The 22,306-nt window shown below is 32.2% G+C and overlaps 1 protein-coding gene across 1 annotated transcript in view; it reads right to left on the bottom strand.

Annotated features, from left to right (window-relative positions):
- LOC107453616 (SCY1-like protein 2) overlaps positions 1–22,306 on the bottom strand; it is a 466,439-nt gene that overhangs the window by 242,165 nt on the left and 201,968 nt on the right. The window contains exon 2 of the mRNA XM_071180877.1: positions 10,263–10,482. Coding sequence (XP_071036978.1) covers positions 10,263–10,403 — 141 coding nt within the window. The 5' untranslated portion in view covers positions 10,404–10,482. The remainder of the gene's footprint in view (positions 1–10,262; positions 10,483–22,306) is intronic.

Genomic DNA, 22,306 nt, shown 5'->3' with positions numbered 1-22,306 from the left:
ATCTTTCTTAAAGAATCAGTTTAAAATTGGACAGTATTATTCTAGTTTTTAATTTATATTACTGTTCAAACGTGCTGCCACTTTAATTGAAGTATCAAATTAATTAAAGTGATTACATTGTTTCCGTTCAAGTTAAACCATAGCATTGTGTAATAAGGTTTAAGAAGTATGATAATGCTGCTCTTCCTGGCACCATATAAAAAGTTTTAGAATCAAGATAAGGAAATTCAACGATACACTATGTTGAAAGTTTTAGAAGCTTGGTTATGTAGTTTAACGGGACACTCTATTAAAAGTTTTAGAAGTAGAATAATGCAGTTCAATGTGGCACTATATTAAAGGTTTTAGAAGTACTAGGAGGCTTCGCCCCCTGCTCGCTGGCTCTCGCCAATCCCCAGAACTGCTTTCGCATTTCATTTCGGATTGCCTCGCAATCCAATGCTCGCTTTGCTCGCTCATTGGATACGTTCTTATCTTTTGTATACTTTTTTGAATACTGAAGTTCTGAAAGCTTTTCACTGTAGAAAATTCTAAACCTGTACATTTCAATATTAATTTGAAATTGCAAACAGTTCACATATTTTTCTTAATCACACTATTCTAAATTTCAGTTGTTGAGAAAAGTAACTGTTGTAAGTTTTGTTTTAAAGTCTTTCCCACCAGAGGGTTAAAGCCATGTGTTCCAAAACAATATTAAATAGTAGTCTGCCACTGAACGCCGGATGTAAAGCATCGGCTTCGATGAAGATAATTTTGTATTTTTAATTCTCTGAAGGGCGCCACCCTAATAATATGGAATTTGTAAAATAAATGTATATATTTTTGATTGTTGATGAAGCCCATCATTTTGTGTTTTCATCAGTGTTCAGAAGTAGAACAACTATAAGTTTTTTATTTTATCACAAAAATATAAAATGCATAAAAAACAAAGAAAAGAGTAAGAAAATGAGTATAGTCATAGAAAAAGTTAAAATTATAATATAGTATTCGTCAGTTAAAATAAAACTTTTTGTTTTAAAAACACATTTGTTAATTTGGACATTTGGCGATACAACACTTATAGAGTTGAAGGATTTGTTACGTCAAGCGCTCAGGTATCATAATTTTGATCTAGTTGCGCTTCTATAACATTTTGATTTATGTTGCTAAGTTAACTTTCCAAAAATTCTATGACTGGCAACAGCATTTTTATTTTTTAAGTTGTTTATTTTTATTTCTTTTGGAATTCGTTCTTTTCTTAGCAAAATGTTTTTTAACCTAACAGAATTCTCTACCGACTGTTCCCTCTATAAATGAAGAAAATAAAGTAAATGCTATTGCAATAATACTTCACAGCTCTTCTTAAATCCATCCTTAATTCTTAATCAAAAACACATCATTAAAGGGCAGAATGCTTTGGTGTTTTCAAAACGTAAACAAAACAAAGCACATTGCCACCGGCGGAAAAGAAATACAACCGAAATTTGGAAGCCGCGTAAGAGAATTATATATAATAGATGATAATCTACATAAACAAAAGAAAGACTATCCTGAATAACTTTTGATCGCATGATTGGATCTTCACGTTCTACGACTCTATCTCAAGGGTTCGAGGAGGCGACTTTAAATAAATTAATTAATTACGGCAGACAGTATTTTAAGTTACGAAATCAATCAAAAAGACTTACTTCCTCTGAATAAACATACCTTTTTTTTTTAACAACGGATTCAGATTTCGTACTGGGAAAAAGGGTCACAATAGTTTGGTCAAGAGAGCGGTCAAAAGTATGGACCCTTAGAATTTAATTGTACTTTTTGCGGTTTTCGCTATATCTCGAAAATTTTTAAAGTCAGTCGAAAAATTTCTCTAGGATTAATTTCGTTTACCCAAAGGTAATGCCACGCAAAAAATAATTTTCGCCAAATATTTATTATTTTTTTTCATTATATTATTTAGTAATTGTCGGAAGACAAAATTTTGAATTGTAAGGCATGCATTGAAATTTTAAAGAATGCAAATTTACATGGCAAAATACAGAGCTTGAACAAAATCGGTCGAATAGTTCCTGAGAAACCATATTTTTTTTTTTTAAAAATTGTATTTTTGTCATATTCATATAAAAATTTATTTTGCCTGACACTCACTTATTTTATATTTTATAATCGTCGTTGAACAGCCGACCCAATTTGTGGGTTTGCGACTAATAATGTTTAACTACCTAGCGTTGTAATTTAAAACCCAATCCAGAAGACAAGGGAACTTCTGGATCAAGTATTGGGGATATTTGCTTTCAAGGAGGAATTTTTGATGGACCTAATAAGCATCTGCGTTACATGCAGAGGAAGACCACGAGAACCACCCACGCTTGACGGTAAAGGGACTCTAACCCATGATCCGTCTACCGCTGAGGATATTTCACGTCAGCACTGTGGTCGGTGCAATCTGGATTGCGGAATTCTTATCTACAGGGATTCGAATCAGGTTCACCTCATTAGAAGGCGAACGCTCTATCCCCTGAGCCTTCAAGGATCGACTCTCACTATTATAAGAGTAATGAAATCGAGAACATGTGCAAGAAATTCTCACCAGATGGAGTAATGCTGGAATTAAATTACCCTGTCGCAGACAAATCCCTGCCATTCCCTGTCCCTGACTGGAATAAATAAGCCTAAAAGCCACAAAGCGTGGAATAAATTTTGTTCATTGTCCCAGGCCGCATGATGGACAGAATAAGCCTATCAGTCCTCTAACTTCATTTATCGGTATTCCGAAATATGAAGGCTTTCAAGCGATATACTATTTAAATAAGATTACTAAGCTAAATCAGGTGTAAATTATGCCCTTATATATGCATATGAATATAACGTTCAGGCGTATTTCAAAAGTGCAATATTCTAATGCATACAAGAGCATAATTTTTCAAGAGTATGATGTTCTGATGTATTCAAAAGTATAATATTCCGATGTGTATAAGAGTATAATATTTAACGCATTATGTTCTGATGTATGCAAACGTATACATTCTGATCAATGAAGGAATAAAATGTTCTGGTACATGCAGAAATATAATTTTTTGATGCATAATGTCTTCAAGTATGCAAGAGAATAATATTCTGATAGATTCAGAATAAAAAATTCTCTTGTATACAATAGTATAATATATCAATATATTCAATAGTATAAAATTCCCCTGTATGATGTAAGAGCATAATGTTCTGATGTATGCAAGAATAATAAAATTCATGATTCATGCATGAATAAAATGTTCAGGTGTATTCAAAAGTATAATATTCTGATGCCTATAACTATAATATTCTGAATACAAGAGCATGATGCTTTGATGTATTGAAATAGTATTCTGATGTATTACAAGAGTATAATTATTAATGAAATTATGTTCTGATGTTCTGTATGCATGCGTACACGTTCTGATTAATGGAAGAGTAAAATGTCCTGGCATATACAGAAATATAATTTTTTGATGCATTAAAGTATGCAAGAGTATAATATTCTTATATATTCAGAGAATAAAATTCTCTTGTATGCAATAGTATAATATTTAAACATATTCAAGAGTATAAAATTCGCTTGTATACAAGAGCATAATATTCTGACATAAGCAAGAATAATAAAATTCATGATTCATGCATGAATAAAATGTTCAGGTGTATTCAAAAGTATAATATTCTGATGCCTATAACTATAATATTCTGAATACAAGAGCATGATGTTTTAATGTATTCAAATAGTATTCTGATGTATTACAAGAGTATAATTTTCAATGAAATTATGTTCTGATGTTCTGTATGCATGTGTACACGTTCTGATTAATGGAAGAGTAAAATGTTCTGGTGTATGCAAAAATATAATAAGAAAGTAATAAGTACAATAAGTAGACTTTAAGTATGCAAGAGTATGATATTCTGATATATTCAAGTGCATAAAATTCTTTTGTGTGCAATAGTATAATATTCTGATATATTCAAGTGCATAAAATTCTTTTGTATGCAATAGTATAATATTCTGATTTATTCAGGAATATAAAATTCTTCTATATGTAATAGTATTCCGATATATTCAAGAGAATAAAATTCTCTTGTACGTCAGAGCATAATGTTCTGACATATCAAGAATAATAAAATTCGACAAGACTTCAGAAGTATATAAATATATATGAATATAAGTTGTTTAAAATTTTAGTTACTATTTATAGAATGTTCTAGAAGTTTCTAGAACATTCTCTGACGTCATTTCCGTTTCCCGATTTCAATGTATATGAGTTCATGCGTTTCAAGTGGAAACGGCAGTTACCATGTTGTGAACTCCAGAGGTTTGCTTGTTTGTACAAAACAGGAGAGCTATCCCCTCTTCAGAGGATCAAAATTGCGATGGCATGTCCTTGGATCATCCTCAGGGATGTTTCCCAGACCGTCGCCAATAGCCCATTGTGCAGTTCTAGTGTGACGTAAATAAAGTACCTTAAATATCTTCTAGATGTCTGTTATCTATTCTACTTATCTATATAAATCTACTCTGCTTGTCAGCGTAAAATCTATTCTTCCTACGTGATAGTATTTTTCCTACATAGTTTTAGATACTTTTGTGCATTTTGCCTTTTATTTCAAACTTTTATAAATTTTTCGACTTATCCAGTTGAAAGAAAATAATTCTCAGACAACAAAGAGCAAAATTCAAGTATAATTTTGAAACCTTAACAGGAAGATTTAAAATGCAATTACTTTTGGTTTTTAGTATTAAGCTTTTTTTTCATAAAATTTTCTTTTAGAGATTTAGTATTTATGGATGAATATTTCACAGTCATTTCACTATAATCAAAGAGGCCTATCGGACTGTGCAGGGGTCAGGAAAGGTCCTCACATCAGAAAGGTTCTGGGTTCGAATCCCGGGCAAGGCATGGATGTTGGTTCATTCTCGGTACTATCTGTAGTTATTGTGGGAGCAACGTTGGCCCACCTTATAGGTAGCCCCCAAAAGAGTGGCCAACAAATCTGCCCTGTAAATGCCTGAATTGGTGAAAAGTTAACACAGGTGGGCATTGGAAATAAATTATAATCTAAGAAAATTATATGTCTTTAAATAATAACGCAGGTAACTTATTTTATGTCAAAATCAAGACGTTTTTTTAGTTTCGACTAATACACTTGAGCAAGTAGGAATATTTAATAATAATCACTTAAATAATATTGTTCATAAAGTTTGTTTTAATTGATTAGCTTATCTAATGTTTTGAATTTATTTTATCGCGTTATATCATTCTTTAAATTCTTTACAGAACAATAATTACTGTAACACAAAAGAAATTTATTTTAATTACACAAAACAAGAAAAATTTAAATATAATAAAAAATACAGCAAAGTTATCATACATAAGAAAGAGAATCTTTTAAATGTGAAGAAAAAGAAATAAAATAGAAAAATAAAACGTCTAAAAAAATCAAATAATTACGACGTATTCATTATTTATACTCACAATGAACAAGTCTTTGACTGCTTAGCGAGATTTAATAATTAAAAAAGAAATGGAAAATATCTTCTTGCCTCAGACTTCTAATTAAAAAGTACTTAAAGTACAAATCGATTCGCTTCAGAAGGTTTGGAATCCTTTTCTATCTTTGGAATTCCTGTCGAGGAAGAATTTTTCCCTCATCCAGGTGAGAAATTCCTGAAATATTTTCCTTTTTTATTCTCCCCTTCTTCTCTAACTGTTTACTGAGCAAGCGATAAACTGAGAAGGCAGCAGAATTATTGGTTTCTCTAATTCTATTTGTACTATCCTGACAAACACATTAAGGGTAACCAATTAAAAAGGGGTTCACGGGTATCGATTGAAGAATGTTTGATTAGAAGCATTTTTATTGGTATGTTGACGTTTGTCATATTGCGCTCGATATTTGTAACGGAGACGCCTTATCGGGGATAATTTATCTATCAAAAAGGGAATAGAATCTTGAATGGAATAACATTGCTCAAGCTAAATATAGTTTAACGTTGTTTTATAGTTTATAAACCACTCCCCTCTGCTATATGAACATAAATCATTTTTCTGAGTAATCATTTCTTGAAATAACATTTAAAATTAAAAGTATACTAGTGGGCTGTGCCCCCTGCTCGCTAACGCTCGCCAACCCCCGAAAATTGCTACGCAATCTTATATGGTTTGCTTCGCAAACCAAGCTCGCTTCGCTCGCTTCTAACTTAGGTACATTGTAAATACACAAAATTCTAAGAATTCAAAACAATCATTCAAATCCATATAACAACTTTTTTTTTAAAAAAAAAATTACATCTTTTTAGTAAATACTAAGTCATTAAAATAAATTTGAATTCAAATAAATGACACGTAATTCGTTAAACCTATTAGAAATGTGCTATAGTATAAAATCTTAAGATAAAATTTCTAAAACTGATATCTCTTTAAAAAGGTTAAAATTTTGGCTATAATTAAGTCTATTAAAAATTTAAATAAGAGAAATTGCAATGGAAAAACCCTGCATAAACAAAACATTGAATTTCGGAAGAAATCTCGTTTGGTGAGAATGCTCTCTCTTGTCAAAAAATACAAAATAAACTGACCTCAAATAAAACTCCAAGGACTTCGAATCAAATAATTAAGGAAACTACTATCACGTTTAATATAAAAGGAAGATTTATTAACTAAACAATAAAATTACAGCATCGCAGTTCCAAAAAACAAATCTCACACTCACTCAAAAAAACAATTTACCTTCTAATTAGTCACCATAGCAACCACAAAACTCTTCTCGTTACCATCTATAAACTGATATATAATAAATAAATTATTTAACAAAAAATACGATGCGCATAAGCACATAATATTTTACACTCTGGTTATTTCCGTTTCCGTTTTTAGAAGCGCTATATGTTGAGCCATCCAATCTAGATTTGGCATGTGACATTTTTAGCGGTAATTATTGGTTGATTTTCTAGCGTTGCCATTCGGAGAGTTGTAATGAGGCTTTTTTTTATCGCCGTGTAAGAGAAATATATATATAGATTGTTGTAACAAATTCGTTGAGTCAACAACTGTCATTTAATATTTTTGCTCATCAAACGGACGGATGTATTTTAAATACAATTTCTGCATTTATAACTTTCTGGATGAAGCTGAAAGTTGAGTTCTAAGTCACTTAACGGATCTCTTTAACTGTTATTAAGAATGTCTGCAATCAAAAGCCAAAAGAACAACTGTCAGGAAACTCACAACTCAATTAATTAAATTGGTGCGAAATTAAAGATCAACGGATAAAGTTGATAAAGAGGATTTTAGAGAAGATTACGAAAATTTGATTGAAAAATCTAACGAATTAAAAAGAACTTGATTCAGAAATCGAAAATTCCCAAACCATGGAGCAAGTTGGAGAAGAAGTAACAAACAATGAAGAATATAAAGCCAAATGTTTCAAATATTCAAAAAGAATATTGGGTTATCTATAAGGAAAATTTAAAGAAAAATCCAACCTCAAATGAATCACATGATCGGGCGTATCTTTAAGTGAAAATTCAAAAAATCAATGCTCAATTAAACTACCGAAACTTGCCATAGAACAGTTTTCAGGTGATCCAAAATAATGGAATAGCTTTTGGAATAGTTTTTCTTTCTTAAAAGACAAGAATGAATAAATTCCAAAGAAAAAGAAATTTTCGTACTCTAAATCTTATTTAACTGGACCAGCTGCTAATGCAGTTTCCTGTTTCGAATTATCCAGCTCTAATTATGACAACTGTATAAATTACTTGATCGCACATTTATTAAACAAATTACTTATTCGTTGACTTGAGCACTTATTCAATTGCTCAACTGCTCGTTTTATGAACTACTGAAGCCTATAAACTTCTCAACTACTACTTTTATAAACTACTCAACTATCACTAACTATACAACTCAAGTATATACTCCGTGCTTGTCTAGATCACGACATAGTGGAATCACCACTTCATTTATTGACTCAACCATTTAAGCCTTTTCCTCACTCACTTCCTAATGAATTAATTGACACAATCATTCAATCAATTAAAGGCGTTGCTCCTCACGCATGCCACTCTTAATACCGCATCGATTAACATCGCGAATGAAAGATCTCCTTTGGGTAAACGGAATAATTACTAACAACTGTTGCCGAAATGGTACACATTTTAAAGTTTTAAAAAGGGGAAATGGAAGGAAAATGTAAGATGCCTAAGTATTATGCTTCAATTCAAGTCGAATTTTACGTCTTTGATCATTTAAATCACTCTACTGTAGTGTTTCTTAAACTTGTGGCTTTTGTGTACCCTTTCTAAATTTTTCGTAAAGCTGTGTACGACTAATACGAAAATTAATGTATTTTTTTAAAAATATGTTTATTTAGAATGGAGAATAAAGTTAAAAATCACAACTGGCTGTTGACACCACTGAATATTAACTGTTAACTCTGCAGAAAATAGCCATTAGAAAAAAACGTAATCGTAAATTTTCATGGCTGGCATTGCTTTTAAATAAAAAAATTTAAATTTTTTTTTGTAGCAAGATATTTCGCATAAGAACGCGTACCCCCGCTAAAATGCTCCTGCACCCCTGGGGGTACGCGTACCACACTTTGGGACGAGGAATAGCGTTCCAACATTTGTACGGAACCAAAGACAACATTCAAATAATCAGAAGATAAAAATAAACACTTTTATTTTCCGGGAAAATGATAGAGTCACAAAAGCTGCGTGACTAACTTAAAAACAAATTAAAATTCAAAATAGAGTATAACAGAGTAGTAGTAGTTTTGTGGTTTTACAGATGCATATATATACTGGTGAAAATGTGCGATGAATAATTATGACATCAATATCCTGCAGTCAGTTGCAGTTAATTTCTGACAGCAGAAATAATATCAGGATGAGAGGTCGCAGGTTCGGTATTCCGATCCGCAGGTCTGACCTAGCGAACTCTACACATTTATCATATGAAACTAAAAATAAATATTTTTAAGTGGTTACAAAATGTAAAATATTAACTAATGTTTAAATGCTAGTATGAATTTAAGCAAAATGCTAAACTCAAACTAATTACCAATTAATTTTGACATGATAGATGTATTAGAAGTCAATGCGCCCGAACTAAAAATAAAAATTGAAGAGAGAAAAACTGATTTGGAGATGAAACTTTGAATCAACAACTTTATCATGGCTTCGAAGAAAATGAAAATGCCACAATTAAAGTGCCTTACACTTAATGCAAGGCTACTATCTTATACTCTATTTGCCATCTTGCTGTAAAAACAATTATCTGGGCAACTGAAACGACTGAACGAACAAAATATATTAAAAGTTATTTAACTTTTTTTAAAAATTGCCAGTATGGTGAACTTTTTCACCTTCACATGAAAATTATCAAAATAAATGCTTTTTTCCAATTTTTTTGGAAATTTTTATTGAGTCCAGATAATACAGCATTGTTTTATAATCATCGTTGAACAGCCGACCCAATTTCAGGTTTATGATTACTAATGTTCAACTCCATACACTTGTAATTTTGAAACCAATTCAGTAGGCAAGGGAACTTCTGGATCAAATATTGGAAAAATATTACCTTCCAGGAGAACTTTTTGTTGGAACTTTGCGTGACATGGAGAGGAAAACCACAAAAACCACTCACAGTCAGCCTAACGGCAAGGAGACTCTAACCCATAACCACTGAGAATATTTCACGTCAGCACTGTGGTCGGTGCGAGCCGGGTGTGGAAATAGTATTGACCAACCATTTCTGGGATTCGAACCTGGTTCACCTCATTAGAAGGCTCTATCCCCTAAGCCACCGCGGCTCTAATGTCGCATTGTTTTTTATTTAATAGCCGCCGTTGAACAGCCGACCTAATTTAACGGGTTTACGACTACTAATGTTCAAATTCGTAACCTTGTAATTTGGAACCCCATCCAGAAGACAACGGAACGCGTGGATAAAGTATTGGGCGAAATTTGTTTTGGTGGAGGACTTTTCGATGGAATTTATTCACATTTGCGTTACATGGAGAAGAAGACCATGAGAACCACCCACGGTTAGCTGATGGCAAGGGGACTCTAACCCATGATCCGTCTACTACTGAGGATATTTCATGTCAGCACTGTGGTCGGTGCAAGACAGATGCGGAATTCGTATCGACTGTGATTCGAACCCGGTTCGCCGCATTGGAAGGCGAATGCTCTATCCCCTGAGCCATCGCGGCTCAAATATAGACTTATGTCGTAAAAAAAGAACGAAATTCGAACTTACTCTTTTGTCGGACTTTCGAACAGCTTCGTAAATTTTCCAAACGAGTTCTGGTCCGGCACTCCCTATCTGCCTGCCTATCTCGTAATATTGGGTAATGGGATTGGTGTCAGAGGGTTGGCCTGGTTTAAATTTTGCGAACATTGCCTGCTTCACAACTCAACTCCTCTCTTCATCCGGACACACAGGATCATTTGTTTGATACCCCTCTCTTGACAATCACCTGAAAAGAAAATATTTATTAATTTTACTAGGAATAAGTTGTTTGCATATATCTTTCAAAACTACCCAAGTCAAAATTTTTGATAGTTTACCATTGATGGACTAACATAATATTTATGGTAACCATCAATAATTCCATCATGAACAATTGTATTTGTTGATAGTAACCAACATAAGTACCCATCACCCCATTGTAGGAATTCGAACTGATTTATAATAGTTCAACACAAGAATAGCAACTTCTTTTTTATGGTTTGTTCGTGTTGTACCATCAGGAATTTCCATCATAGTACAGTCAATCCCCGCTATAGTGAACACGGTTTATAGTGAACTCTCGGATATAGTGAACGAAATGCTCGGTCCCGTGCCTTGCTATACACGTATAATGTTATTTTTAGTGGATATAGTGAACCAAAAAAGTGAGGAAGTTGGATATAATGAACTTTTTTCTGTCTTCGACTGATTTCCCCCTCCCCCTTTTCTTTGTAATAATTTTGAAATTTCTACTTTAAAATAAATACATATACCGATTTTTAAAACCATCTATAGAAAATACTTTTATGTGCTCGAATGGCAGGTTAGACAGGTTTAAAAAGCGGAATAACAGAAATTGAGGAAAAATTATCTGAGAGTCGGGAAGTGTTTCCATATCTGATGTTGAGGATTGCTCATCAGCTAAAGATTACTAATTTTTATTTGTACGCAAGACGAAGAGTGATGAAAAATAACACATTTTTTGCTACTACATAATATTTTTCAGTCATTTATTTGAATAATGTGTAATAAAAGGGAGGAGTTTGGGAACCATTAGTTAAATTGCCTGCGTAACGGATATAGTGAACTCCCGGTTATAGTGAACCGAAATTTCGGTCCCTTGAAGGTTCACTATAGCGGGGTTTGACTGGTCACTATAGGTTCACTGTAGTGGGGTATGGTGGGGCTTGACTTAGAAATCAAACTTTGGAACGATCATGACAAACCATCATTCCAATGTGGGAATTCAGACTGATTTATGATGGTCCAACATAAAGAAACCCCAAATTGTTTTGATGGTTACATTCCTGAGAACCAACAAGAATTCCCATTGAACCATCATGGAAATGAATAGTTGGAACCATCATGAACCATCACGGATCATCATGGATTGTTGGTCAATGAGAGTAAATTTCTCTTGATGGTTAACCATCATAGTATTAAAGCAGCATTTTCCACCATGGAATGATGAAAGTTAGTTGGCATATCATAAATCATGAACTGATAATAAAAAATGGTGGATGATGGTTACTATCAAATGACGTTGGACCATCATGAATCACTCTGAAACCAACATAAACCATCAAAATATTTTGATGAGACCATCAATAATTTTGACTTGGGTGGATATTTTATCTTTTTCCGCTTTATAACAGGATTTTAATGAATGATGAATCATTTAACAAAATACGAAAAAAAAAGTTTTTAATTGCGGAATATCCAAAGGTCACAGTGTTGGTTATAATTAGTTACTACGAAAAGTACTCAACCAATTAATATACAAACCATCTCTAATGCATAAATATTTAAACAGCTTTTCTCTCTTTGCAAAATTCGTTAGAAGAGATTAAAATATTATTCTATTTACATTTTAAAATATCAGTTCGAGTTTCTAGAAAACAAAGCTTAGAGGCATAACACCTAGAAAAGTTAGAAATGAACAGGATTAGAAAACCTCTTTTCATTCTCGGTTGGATCCAATCCTAATTAATCAAATAAAAGCGTGTCCGGGTAATATTTATTCAGCCATGGAACTATTCATTCCATGGCTGTTTCGACTCCTTTCATATTTAAAATCTTATTGTTTACGTAAACAATGTTTTTTTTCTCTACGTTTACTGTTTTTAAAATATTCTCCGTATGAATAGGAAGATGAATGACTATTTTAAATTAATATAAAACAGATAAAATTAGGTAAACAATAGGAGAAAAATTGTTTTTACATACATTGTAAGAACTGTAGTGGATTATCCTTCATGATTTGATGTTAAACAACTAAAAAAAATATGAAAGGAAAATCTTTTTTTTTCTTTAAGTTCACACCAAACTATGCTTTCATCTAGAATGGTGTAAATCTATCTAAAACTCGTTTAATGGGAAAATTTTAAGCCAAGCTCAAGCGCGTTCACACCATATGTTAAATATATTCGCTTCCAAAATCATCTATGCTGGCGTGCTTTGGATAGATTCTTTTTTTCATAACCGTCATTGAACAGTCGACCCAATTGGTATGTTTACGATAACTAATGTTCAACTCCGTAGCCTTGTCATTTTCAACTCAATCCAGAAGACAAGGGAGCTCCTGGATCAAGTATTGGAAAAAATTTGCCTTCTAGGAGGACTTTTTGATGGAACTAACCCGCATTTGCGTTACATGGAGAGGCAGACGACGAGAACCTTCCATGGTAAGTCTGACGGCAAGGGGACTCTAACCCATGATTCGTCTACTACTGAGGATATTTCGCGTCAGCACTGTGGTCGGTGCCAGCCGGATGCGGAATTCGTATTGACCAGCCATCGCCGGGATTCAACCCAGTTCACCTCATTGGAAGACGAACGCTCTATCCTCTGAGCCATCACAGCTCTTTGGACATCATATGTAGATTGTTTTCATAAGAATACTGGTAGAAGAGTGCTTGTTGTTGTTTTCACTGCTGCTGAACATTTACTGAAGCAAATGTTCGTCGTTAAAATATGAACGAATTGTAGCTATTATATAGCTAGACTAATGTTTTTTTTTTTTTTTTTTTTTTTTTTTTTTTCCAATGGCAGACATGAAAGACAAATTTGTAGCCAAGAACAATAAGCTAGACTAATGTTGCTCCTTCGAAAGAACTACGCATGCGCCGAAAGTAGTAACTGTTTCCTTTAGATCTAAATAACTGCAAATTTGAGAAAGTATTGCTTTAAAGTGAGTCGAGTTTGAAAGATATTATCTTGAACGCAAAAAAAAGACACCGGTGTTTCATGCTATAGTTTCTAACCATAAATTATCAAAATGATTAATGTAATATTTTTCCACTTATTTTGATCTAAATTGATACAAGAGAATGAAAAAAGTAGGAAAAATATTCTTAATAAAAATTTTGCGTCAAAGGGTCAAGAAATTCAACAATGTCTGAGGAGACAATGAAGAAGATTCAAGCCCGGACTTCCAAGCCAAATACAGAGAAAAGAAGTGAATAAAATCTTATTCATTCTTATCTTATCTTATCATTTTAATTTTATTCATTCTTATCTGATCATTCTCATTTTATTCATTTTTATCATATCATTCTAATGTTATTCATCCTTATCTTACCATTCTGATTTTATTCATTCTTATCTCTTATCATTATAATTTTATTCATTCTAACCGATGGTTAACTAATCTTATGATTTCTGAAACAATAGACAATGACAAAGAATGCACAAGACCAGAGTTGTGGAACAATTATGAGTTCCCCATCAAGACAATGTACCATTCTGCATTGTCTGACAAGGCGTTTCCAGACAAGTACAAACCACCCACCTTATTCACCTGACCTATCAACCTGCAAGTTTTATCAGCTTCTCACAGGCAAATCTGCATTAGAAAGAACAACTGTTTAGTCTGTTTAATTTGTAAAAAGAAAAAACGGGGAGAGAGCTTAAGGGAGCTCACCGAGGGAGATTCTTAGCGCTGTAAAATTCGGATAGAGCGTAATACGGATATATTAAAGTTGATAATAGCTGAAAATGTAAGCAAAAATTATTGTAAAATAAAATATAATGTTTTGCAGTATTATTCCCGTTATTTACTACCTACTTCTCGTATAGATGTTTTTAGTTGTGTAGTAACGATATTTATATTTTAGTTTACAAATATCTGTGAATTGTAATTAATGATTTCATAGCACAGGGTAATTTAAAATGAATATAGGGATTACCAACAGCTATAAATATTTAATGAAAAATAATTTATCTGTAAGATTAACATAGAATGTAGAGGAAACTTTCTTTACGTAAGGCGCAATTTGTAATTAACATTTACTTGTTAATTGTATAAATATTTTCCAGCGATTTGGTTGAAAAGTCCGGAGCCGAACATTTCAACAACCGACTCCACAGTCCTGATAACATTATTCGATAGCTTAAACCAAAATATTTTAGGAAGCTTGAAACGTTAAATTTTCCTTCAAAATTGTAAAGAGTGATGTGTAAATAGTCATAAAAATGTAGACGCATATTCTGGCTTCAAAAGTCATAAATTGTTATCTTTGAAATGCGAGGAAATTATTCCATCCTCTATTTCCACACATTTCCTAATGAGATTGACTTCCAGAATTGATAAATTGTGAAATAAATTTCATTTTCATGCCTTCTTGCGTAATAGTTAAAGGAGTAAGGGAGAGAGAAGGGGGGGGGAGTGTGTAATAGATAAATCACTTAACACGTAAGATGAAAATCGATACATTGATAAAGTAAATGTTGGATTCTAAAAGGATTTTAGTGTTTGAAAATGATCCGGCTGTATATTGATTTTTCCCTTTATATGGGCTGTGCAAACAGTATCTAAAGACAGTGACTTTGAAAGATGTATATCATTTGAAATAAATAAAATGTAAAATATAAAATTTATTGCATATTATTCGATTAAACATAATTTCATGACTATTCTCTCCCTATTCTATACTGGTGTAAAAAAAATGAGAGAATTTGCAGACTTGGTCGATTATCTCTAGAAAAACTGGACCGATTTTATGGAAATTCGATGTGTGCATACGTTGATATACAGAGTGCGTAGCCAAATCTTTCAACAAAAAATAAGCATCTTTTAAGTACTTTTTAGGCACTATGTACATTAGCAAAATGCAAAATAATTTTCAGACGATACATGATAAAATAACTAGTTTTCGTCAAGGAACTCTTTTCTTGTTGATATTAGCCACCATAAAAAAAGATCAAGAGATATTTTTCGGTTCGATTTCAGAGGGTGGAAAATGAAGTCTGAAATGGAGAATACCTTGCGAAATTCAGTAGAGTAGCCCATGAGAGTGCAAGAACCCCACCGAACCCAGCTAAGTAGACACACATGCGGACTCGCAAGTAATTCATCAAACATGTAAAATAATTGGCGCTTTCATACGCTACGAACCGACGGTCATCTGAAATGGATTGTGATCGAATGAATTACGAAACCGTTGAATAGAACAATGAGAAAATCGTGCTTTTTGCATAATATGCGTCGAAAATCGACATACTAAAAAAAGGGAAAATTAAAAAACAGCCAATGAAAAAAATCACCTTTAAGGGCTTTTGAAAAAGAAAATTCGAAAAAAGCACCTTTAAGCACTTTTTAAAAACGCTACGCACCATGATACAATACAAAACAAATAACCATTCAATAATTTAAATTTAATTTCACTTACGCGCAGTGTTTTCACTACAGCGCGAGAACGCGAGAATCTCGCATATTTTTTTCTTTTCTCGCATTAAAAAATTATAACCGCGAGAAATTCGTGCATTCTATAAATCAATTTCAAAATTCGCGAATTTCTCGCATTTTCGAATAAAGCTTAGAATTACGCCATTTAGAATAAAATCCATTTCACTTTTCTTCCAGGATCTTTCATTATTTTCAACATCTGCCCAGTTATCTAGCTTCCATATTTACCAGTATTGTTCAAAACCTTTTCGAACAACAGAGCACAACCACAGAACCCCTTTCAGAACACATTTCTCTGCAACCACGTGTTTACCATAGGTTAGGTTTCTTCATGTAAGACGTTAAAATTTTTTATGTGCTGTAAGATGGACAAATACCTTGTAAAGGCAAAATCTTCTATGATGATGCACCAAAAATATTCAATGGTTTAAAAAATAGAAGACGTTAAAAATGTATTATAATTAAAGAAATTTTTTTCCAAGAGTTTTTGTGTTTTTTTAGTTTTTAGAAATCTCACCCTGTTCTTGAGAAAGGGTGAGAAATTCTCACCCATTTTTTTTCTATGATGAAAACACTGTGTAATACACACGCATGATGGTATGCAACATTCTTTGGAGTAGGAAGGTATGAAATTGCCACAGGACACTTCAGGCCAATTGTCACAGGAAATGATAAACTGCCTTATTTCAAGAATGAAACCACGCTGCAAGAACTGTATATCTGTAAGAGGGGACCATACCCCCTATTAACCCCTTTTTTTGTTTATTTCGCAACTGCTGTTTCATACCCTCCGTCTCCAACGAGCTTTATGCATGATTATGCGTGTATATTACAATTGTTGGAATGGTTATTTGTTTTGTATTGTATCAATGTATGCACATACCAAATTTCATTAAAATCGGTCCATTAGTTCTAGAGATAATCGACCAAGTCTGCAAATTCTCTTAATGTCTTACACCAGTGTTTACCAACAATTTCTAAACCAACAATTCTGTACCAACAATTTCTAAACCAACAACTCTGTACCAACAATTTCTAAAACTAACACTTCTAAAGATTAATTGAAATAAATGAACGTCAATTGTTAATTAATGTAACAATAATAATAGAATAGTAATGGTAATAATATCAAGTATTAACAATTAACACTTTGCTTCACTGTCAAGTTTGGAAGTTGACTTTATTTTACTTTTAAAAGTTAATATATTTTGTTTTAATTGAAATAAACGCATTTTACTTTTAAAAAAAATACCAATAATAAAAGTAGTTATTATTAATACTAAACATTTTATTCTACTATTACTTTCGAAAGTCGACACATTTTTATTTAACAGTTAATTTTAAGTGTAACACATTTTGTTTTATTGTTACTGTCTAAAGTTAACACATTTCATTACAACTAGTTTTTTACAGTTATTTTTGAAAGTTTATGCATTCTGTTTTGATTAAAATAAACAAATTTTAATCATTAATAAAGAAAGTGATAATAAGAGTAGCAATTATTAATAATCATAATTATTTTTATTATTACTTTTTAAAACTTAACACATTTTGATTTAACAGTTACTTTTAAGTGTAATAACTTTTGTTTTATTGATAACACATTTTGATTTATCAGTAACTTTTCAGTTTAACAACCTTTGTTTCATTGTTACAATCTAAAGTTAACACATTTTGTTGTAACTGTTTGCTTTAAATGTTAATACATTATGATTCATATGTTCCATTTAAAAGCTAACCCATTTTAGGCTAAGCATATAAATTTTATAAAATGTGGTATTATTTTCATTGAAATATGCTTACATTACATTCATTAAGACACAAAAAATTTGAGTATGAAAAATTACATTTCATCATCATCATCAATGGCATGACTCAACAGCCCAGGGTGGGCCTTGACCTTCTCAAAAAGTTTTTTAAAGTCTAACCTTTTTTTCTTGCTAGTATTTTCCAATTTTTAGTTTTTAAGGCCAAAAAGTCTTTCTCTAGGCCATCTATCCATCTCAAACTCGGCCTGCCTCTTTTTCTAGTGCAAACGTCTGGCATTGAAATTTCTTTTTTTGGTACGGTCTTCGTCCACTTTGATAACGTGGCCTGCCCATTTTGTTCTTTATCGTTTAATAAAGTTAATAATGTCAGGTTTATTATATGAGTGATAAAGCTCTAGGTTTGATCTTCTAAGTCACACACCATTTTTTTTTTAATTCCTCCAAAAATAATTCTCAAGACCTTTCTTTCAAAAGTAACCAACATAGCCTCAAAAAATTACATTTTATTTAAGAAATAAAATGGGGCGTATAGGCACCATTCACTAAATCAATGAACAAGCCATTTAATTGAACTCTTGTTTTTTCATGAAATTTGCTTTCTTTTTTATTTACTGAATTGCAACTTTAATCCATCATAAAAACATAATGATGAATCTCAAAAGGAATAATTATACATTTTCAAAATATTTCACATGTCAACAACCGCCTTAAGTTTAAAAAAAAAAACTTTAATAGTTTAAAAATTTAGTGTTTACTCCAATTGAATTACTATTAATTTTTGGGTGTCTTAAGAACCCTTGACAATGGCAGAAAAATAAAATAAGTGAAAAATAAAATAAGTGAAAAATATACGTCACAGTGTTAATAAAATAAAAAATTTTATTGAAATGGTGCGTTTGCACACCTTTGACCGAAAATGGGTGTAAACTTATGAAAACATTTGGTGTTTTCGTAAATTTACACATTTAATTATAGCTGTTAAATTAAAAGTGAAGACATTTTTTTTTTATAAAATACAAAAGTAGGGTGAGACACTTCAGAATTCATTAACGCATCTCGAAACATATACAGTGGGACTTCTGTTTAACGAACTTCCATTTTGTGAATTTCTCTATTTTGCGAGTTTTCTCGAGGAACCGAGAACATTTTGAAAATTTTTTCGTAAAATAACTTCCAAATAGATATGTGAATTTTCTGTTTAACGAACTATCCACTTTCCTTATTTCCCAAAATATTTCAGAACATTTTAAACTTGTTAACGCATTGTATTAAGGCAATGACCTTGAATTGATTTTCGAAGCCACTTAACTTTTAGAGAAGGCAGTAATATCCCTTTTCCTTTTTGCTTGCATTTCAAACGAAAAGCTCAGACAAAATTAAAGGATTTTATCAGTAGCAATTAAACTTAAGAGCGCATGTGGTAATGTATGTTTAAAATTACTTTTATAATTAATGCAGCTATATAATTGTATACATAAATTGAGCTTTTTTTTAGTTGAAAATGCATGTAGCATGATAGTGTAAAACTGGATAACGTTTTTCTTCTATTCTTGCTTTCCATGCCGATTTTTTTAATGGTTAAGATTTATAAAATAAACTAGGAGGCTCCGCCCCCTGCTCGCTAACGCTCGCCAACCCCCGAGGATTGCTACGCAATCCTATGTGGTTCACGCCGTGAACCATGGCTCGCTGCGCTCGCTCGCCAATGAACACATCGTTCTAGCACAAAGACATAATATATTATCATCAAAGACATAGTATTTTATCATCAAAGACACAGTATTGTACTTATGTAGAAGAATTCTACCAATGTTCTTATTGGCTTTTAAAAAAGTATATTAGCTATTTAGATTGTACATGGTGAAAAAATCAAAACATTAGCTAAATAAGAAACATATTAGCAAAATAAATTATCAAATATTGCTTCACTAATATTCTGCATTTTAAAGCGTGAAAATTCAATGCATAAATAAACGCGAAATATAAAAAAATTCAATGCATTCAATACAAACACTTAAACGTTTTTTAGACGTTTAGGTAGCTCCCAGTAGCGGATTCAACAGCGGCCTTTTAAAGCATTCTCACTTCAATTAATTAATTAATTCCTAATTGAGTTTAAATTAAATAGTGTCATGTTTTTAGTGCATGAATCTGAATTGAACAACCTGATAATGCTCACTCTGGTTATTGTTATCTGGTTGCTCACTACGTGCTCTTGCGCGCCGAATCCAATCAATTAAAAATGAAAACTGTTGCCAGCGCGAGAAAAGAAATATCATCGGTTTTATTGATACATACATACATACGTACGTATTAGCGTTTTATATAATATAGATAGTAAATACTGCTTTACAAGATAAAGGTATATCCATTGCTATTTTAATTATGTCTAGTGTTTATGAGCTTAGAACCTGTTTTTTGTCGTTTAAGTATTTCAAAAGGTGATTTTCTATTTAATGAATTTTCTTTACAACGAACTTATTATCGGAATTTAGACACTTCGTTAAATAGAAGTCCGACTGTAGTTATAAAATATATATTTTATTAGTGGAAATGACTTGCATGTTTTCATCGGGTTAATAAAAATAACAGAGAAAGTAGACGGTAATGAATAAGTTAGATCAGGGTTTCTTAACCTGTGGTTCATGAACCCCTAAGGGGTCCATGAGTTATATTTTGGGGGTCCGCTGACTACTCCTAATTTTTAAAACGTTTGGAAGCCTTACCCTTTGCTTGTAAAGCGAGTTATGGCAGCTATAATTCCGTTTGCTGCAGTGTATCTTTGCGAAGCGAGATTTTCCACAATTGTGACAATAAAAACATAACATCGAATGTTGAACATGATATGCCCGTTTGCTTTGTTGAAAACCATCCCCCAATTCAATTTATTAAGTAAGGAAAAGCAGCAGCAACCTTCACATTAAAAATTTTAGTTTTAAAAATTTTGTGTACTATTAAAATAATAAAATTAAATGCTTTCTAATAATTGACTTTTTTTGAAATTTTTTTTTCACAGGGGGGTGGTCCGTGACTTCTTAAAAATTTTTAAAAGGGGTCTATTATATCAAAAAGGTTAAGGAACACTGAGTTAGAGGAACTTTTAACCTACACAGGGAAAATAAAAGAACTCGAAGCAAAGGAGAAAAAAAGGATATGCCAAAAATGGGGAAAAATAAAAAGGGAAAGATGAGAAGAAAAGGGGAGAAGTAAAATCAAGTTTTCCAAGTAATTTTCCCTTTAGCTGCAAACAGAAATTGCTAAAAATAATCTTTGAAACTAGAAAATTCAATAAATCTGTTTTTTAATCAATCACGAGAGAAACCGGGAGATCCCCCTTTATGTTTTAAAATTTTTAAAGATATCTGAATTCTGGGAAATTTTTAAACTTTAGGAAACGAATTCATTTTGCTTCCCTTTTAATTAAATTCCTAATGCAGTTTCTCGGAAATGCGGTATACAGTGTGTTTCCCGTAATGAATGTGAATTTTCCAGCACAGGACAAATTCAAAGAGCCTGAGAACAAAGAGAGGTTGTTGAAGTCTAATAGAATTATTTTTCTATGCTACTTTTTTAAAAAAACCAATTATCGTAATCAATTTCTTGTAATCGTGATTATACACCCTTGTGCAAATTAATTGAAACAAACTTTTCTTTTCGTGTTTTTTAAAGAAGATGTTTTGGGGTTGTTTCAGTTACAATGGGGCTGGACCTTTGCAGCCTATTGACGGTATGATGCGTTCTGAGCAGTACATTACTATTCTGGGTAAAAAAGTTGTTCCAGAGTTGAAGAAACGATACCCTGATGGAACAGGGATTTTTCAACAGGATTTTGCTCCTTGCCATACGTCCAAAATTGTCAAGAAATTCATGTCTGAGAATCAAATTGAGACATTGGAATGGCCAGGGAACTCTCCGGATATCAACCCAATTGAGATTCTCTGGGCCATATGCAAGAATCACCTATTAAATACGGACTGTACAACTATGGAGAAGCTAATCACGGCGTTAATTCATGTGTGGTACAAGAACACAAATATTATAAATGACTGTAAAAATTAGTGGAATCCATGCCGAATCATGTCCAAATGTTAATAAAGTGTAGTGGAGATCATATTATGTACTAAAAATTTTTGAGTTTGTATAAATTTAAATAAAATAGCATTTTCTCTTAGTTTTCTGAATTTATTGAGTTTGTTTCAATTAATTTGCACAAGGGTGTAAGTGAAGACAAAGTAATCACGATTACTTATAATCGTGATTACAAGTAATCAAAATATATTTTGATTACTTGTAATCATAATTACCTGTAATCGTTTTTGTTGCGACTACTTGTGATTGCACTCGCTTGACTTACAGTTGTAGTCAAAATTTTGGTGAATTCTAATCAACATTACAAGTAATTGATTACTGTAATTAACTATTGTAATCATGATTACAGCTGTAATCCACATTTTGAAAACTTGTGATCACGATTACAAGTGATTGATTACTGTGATCGACTATTGTCATCATGATAACAGCTGTAATGAAATTTTGTAATCACGATTACAAGAAAGTGATTACTGTGATTCTTTATCGTAATCACGATTACAGCTGTAATCAAAATTACGTTATCT

Source organism: Parasteatoda tepidariorum, chromosome 5 (genome assembly GCF_043381705.1).
Source record: "Parasteatoda tepidariorum isolate YZ-2023 chromosome 5, CAS_Ptep_4.0, whole genome shotgun sequence".
Lineage (NCBI taxonomy): Eukaryota > Metazoa > Arthropoda > Arachnida > Araneae > Theridiidae > Parasteatoda > Parasteatoda tepidariorum.
Note: the sequence above shows the minus strand (reverse complement) of the source record. Positions and strands in the feature narration are given on the sequence as shown.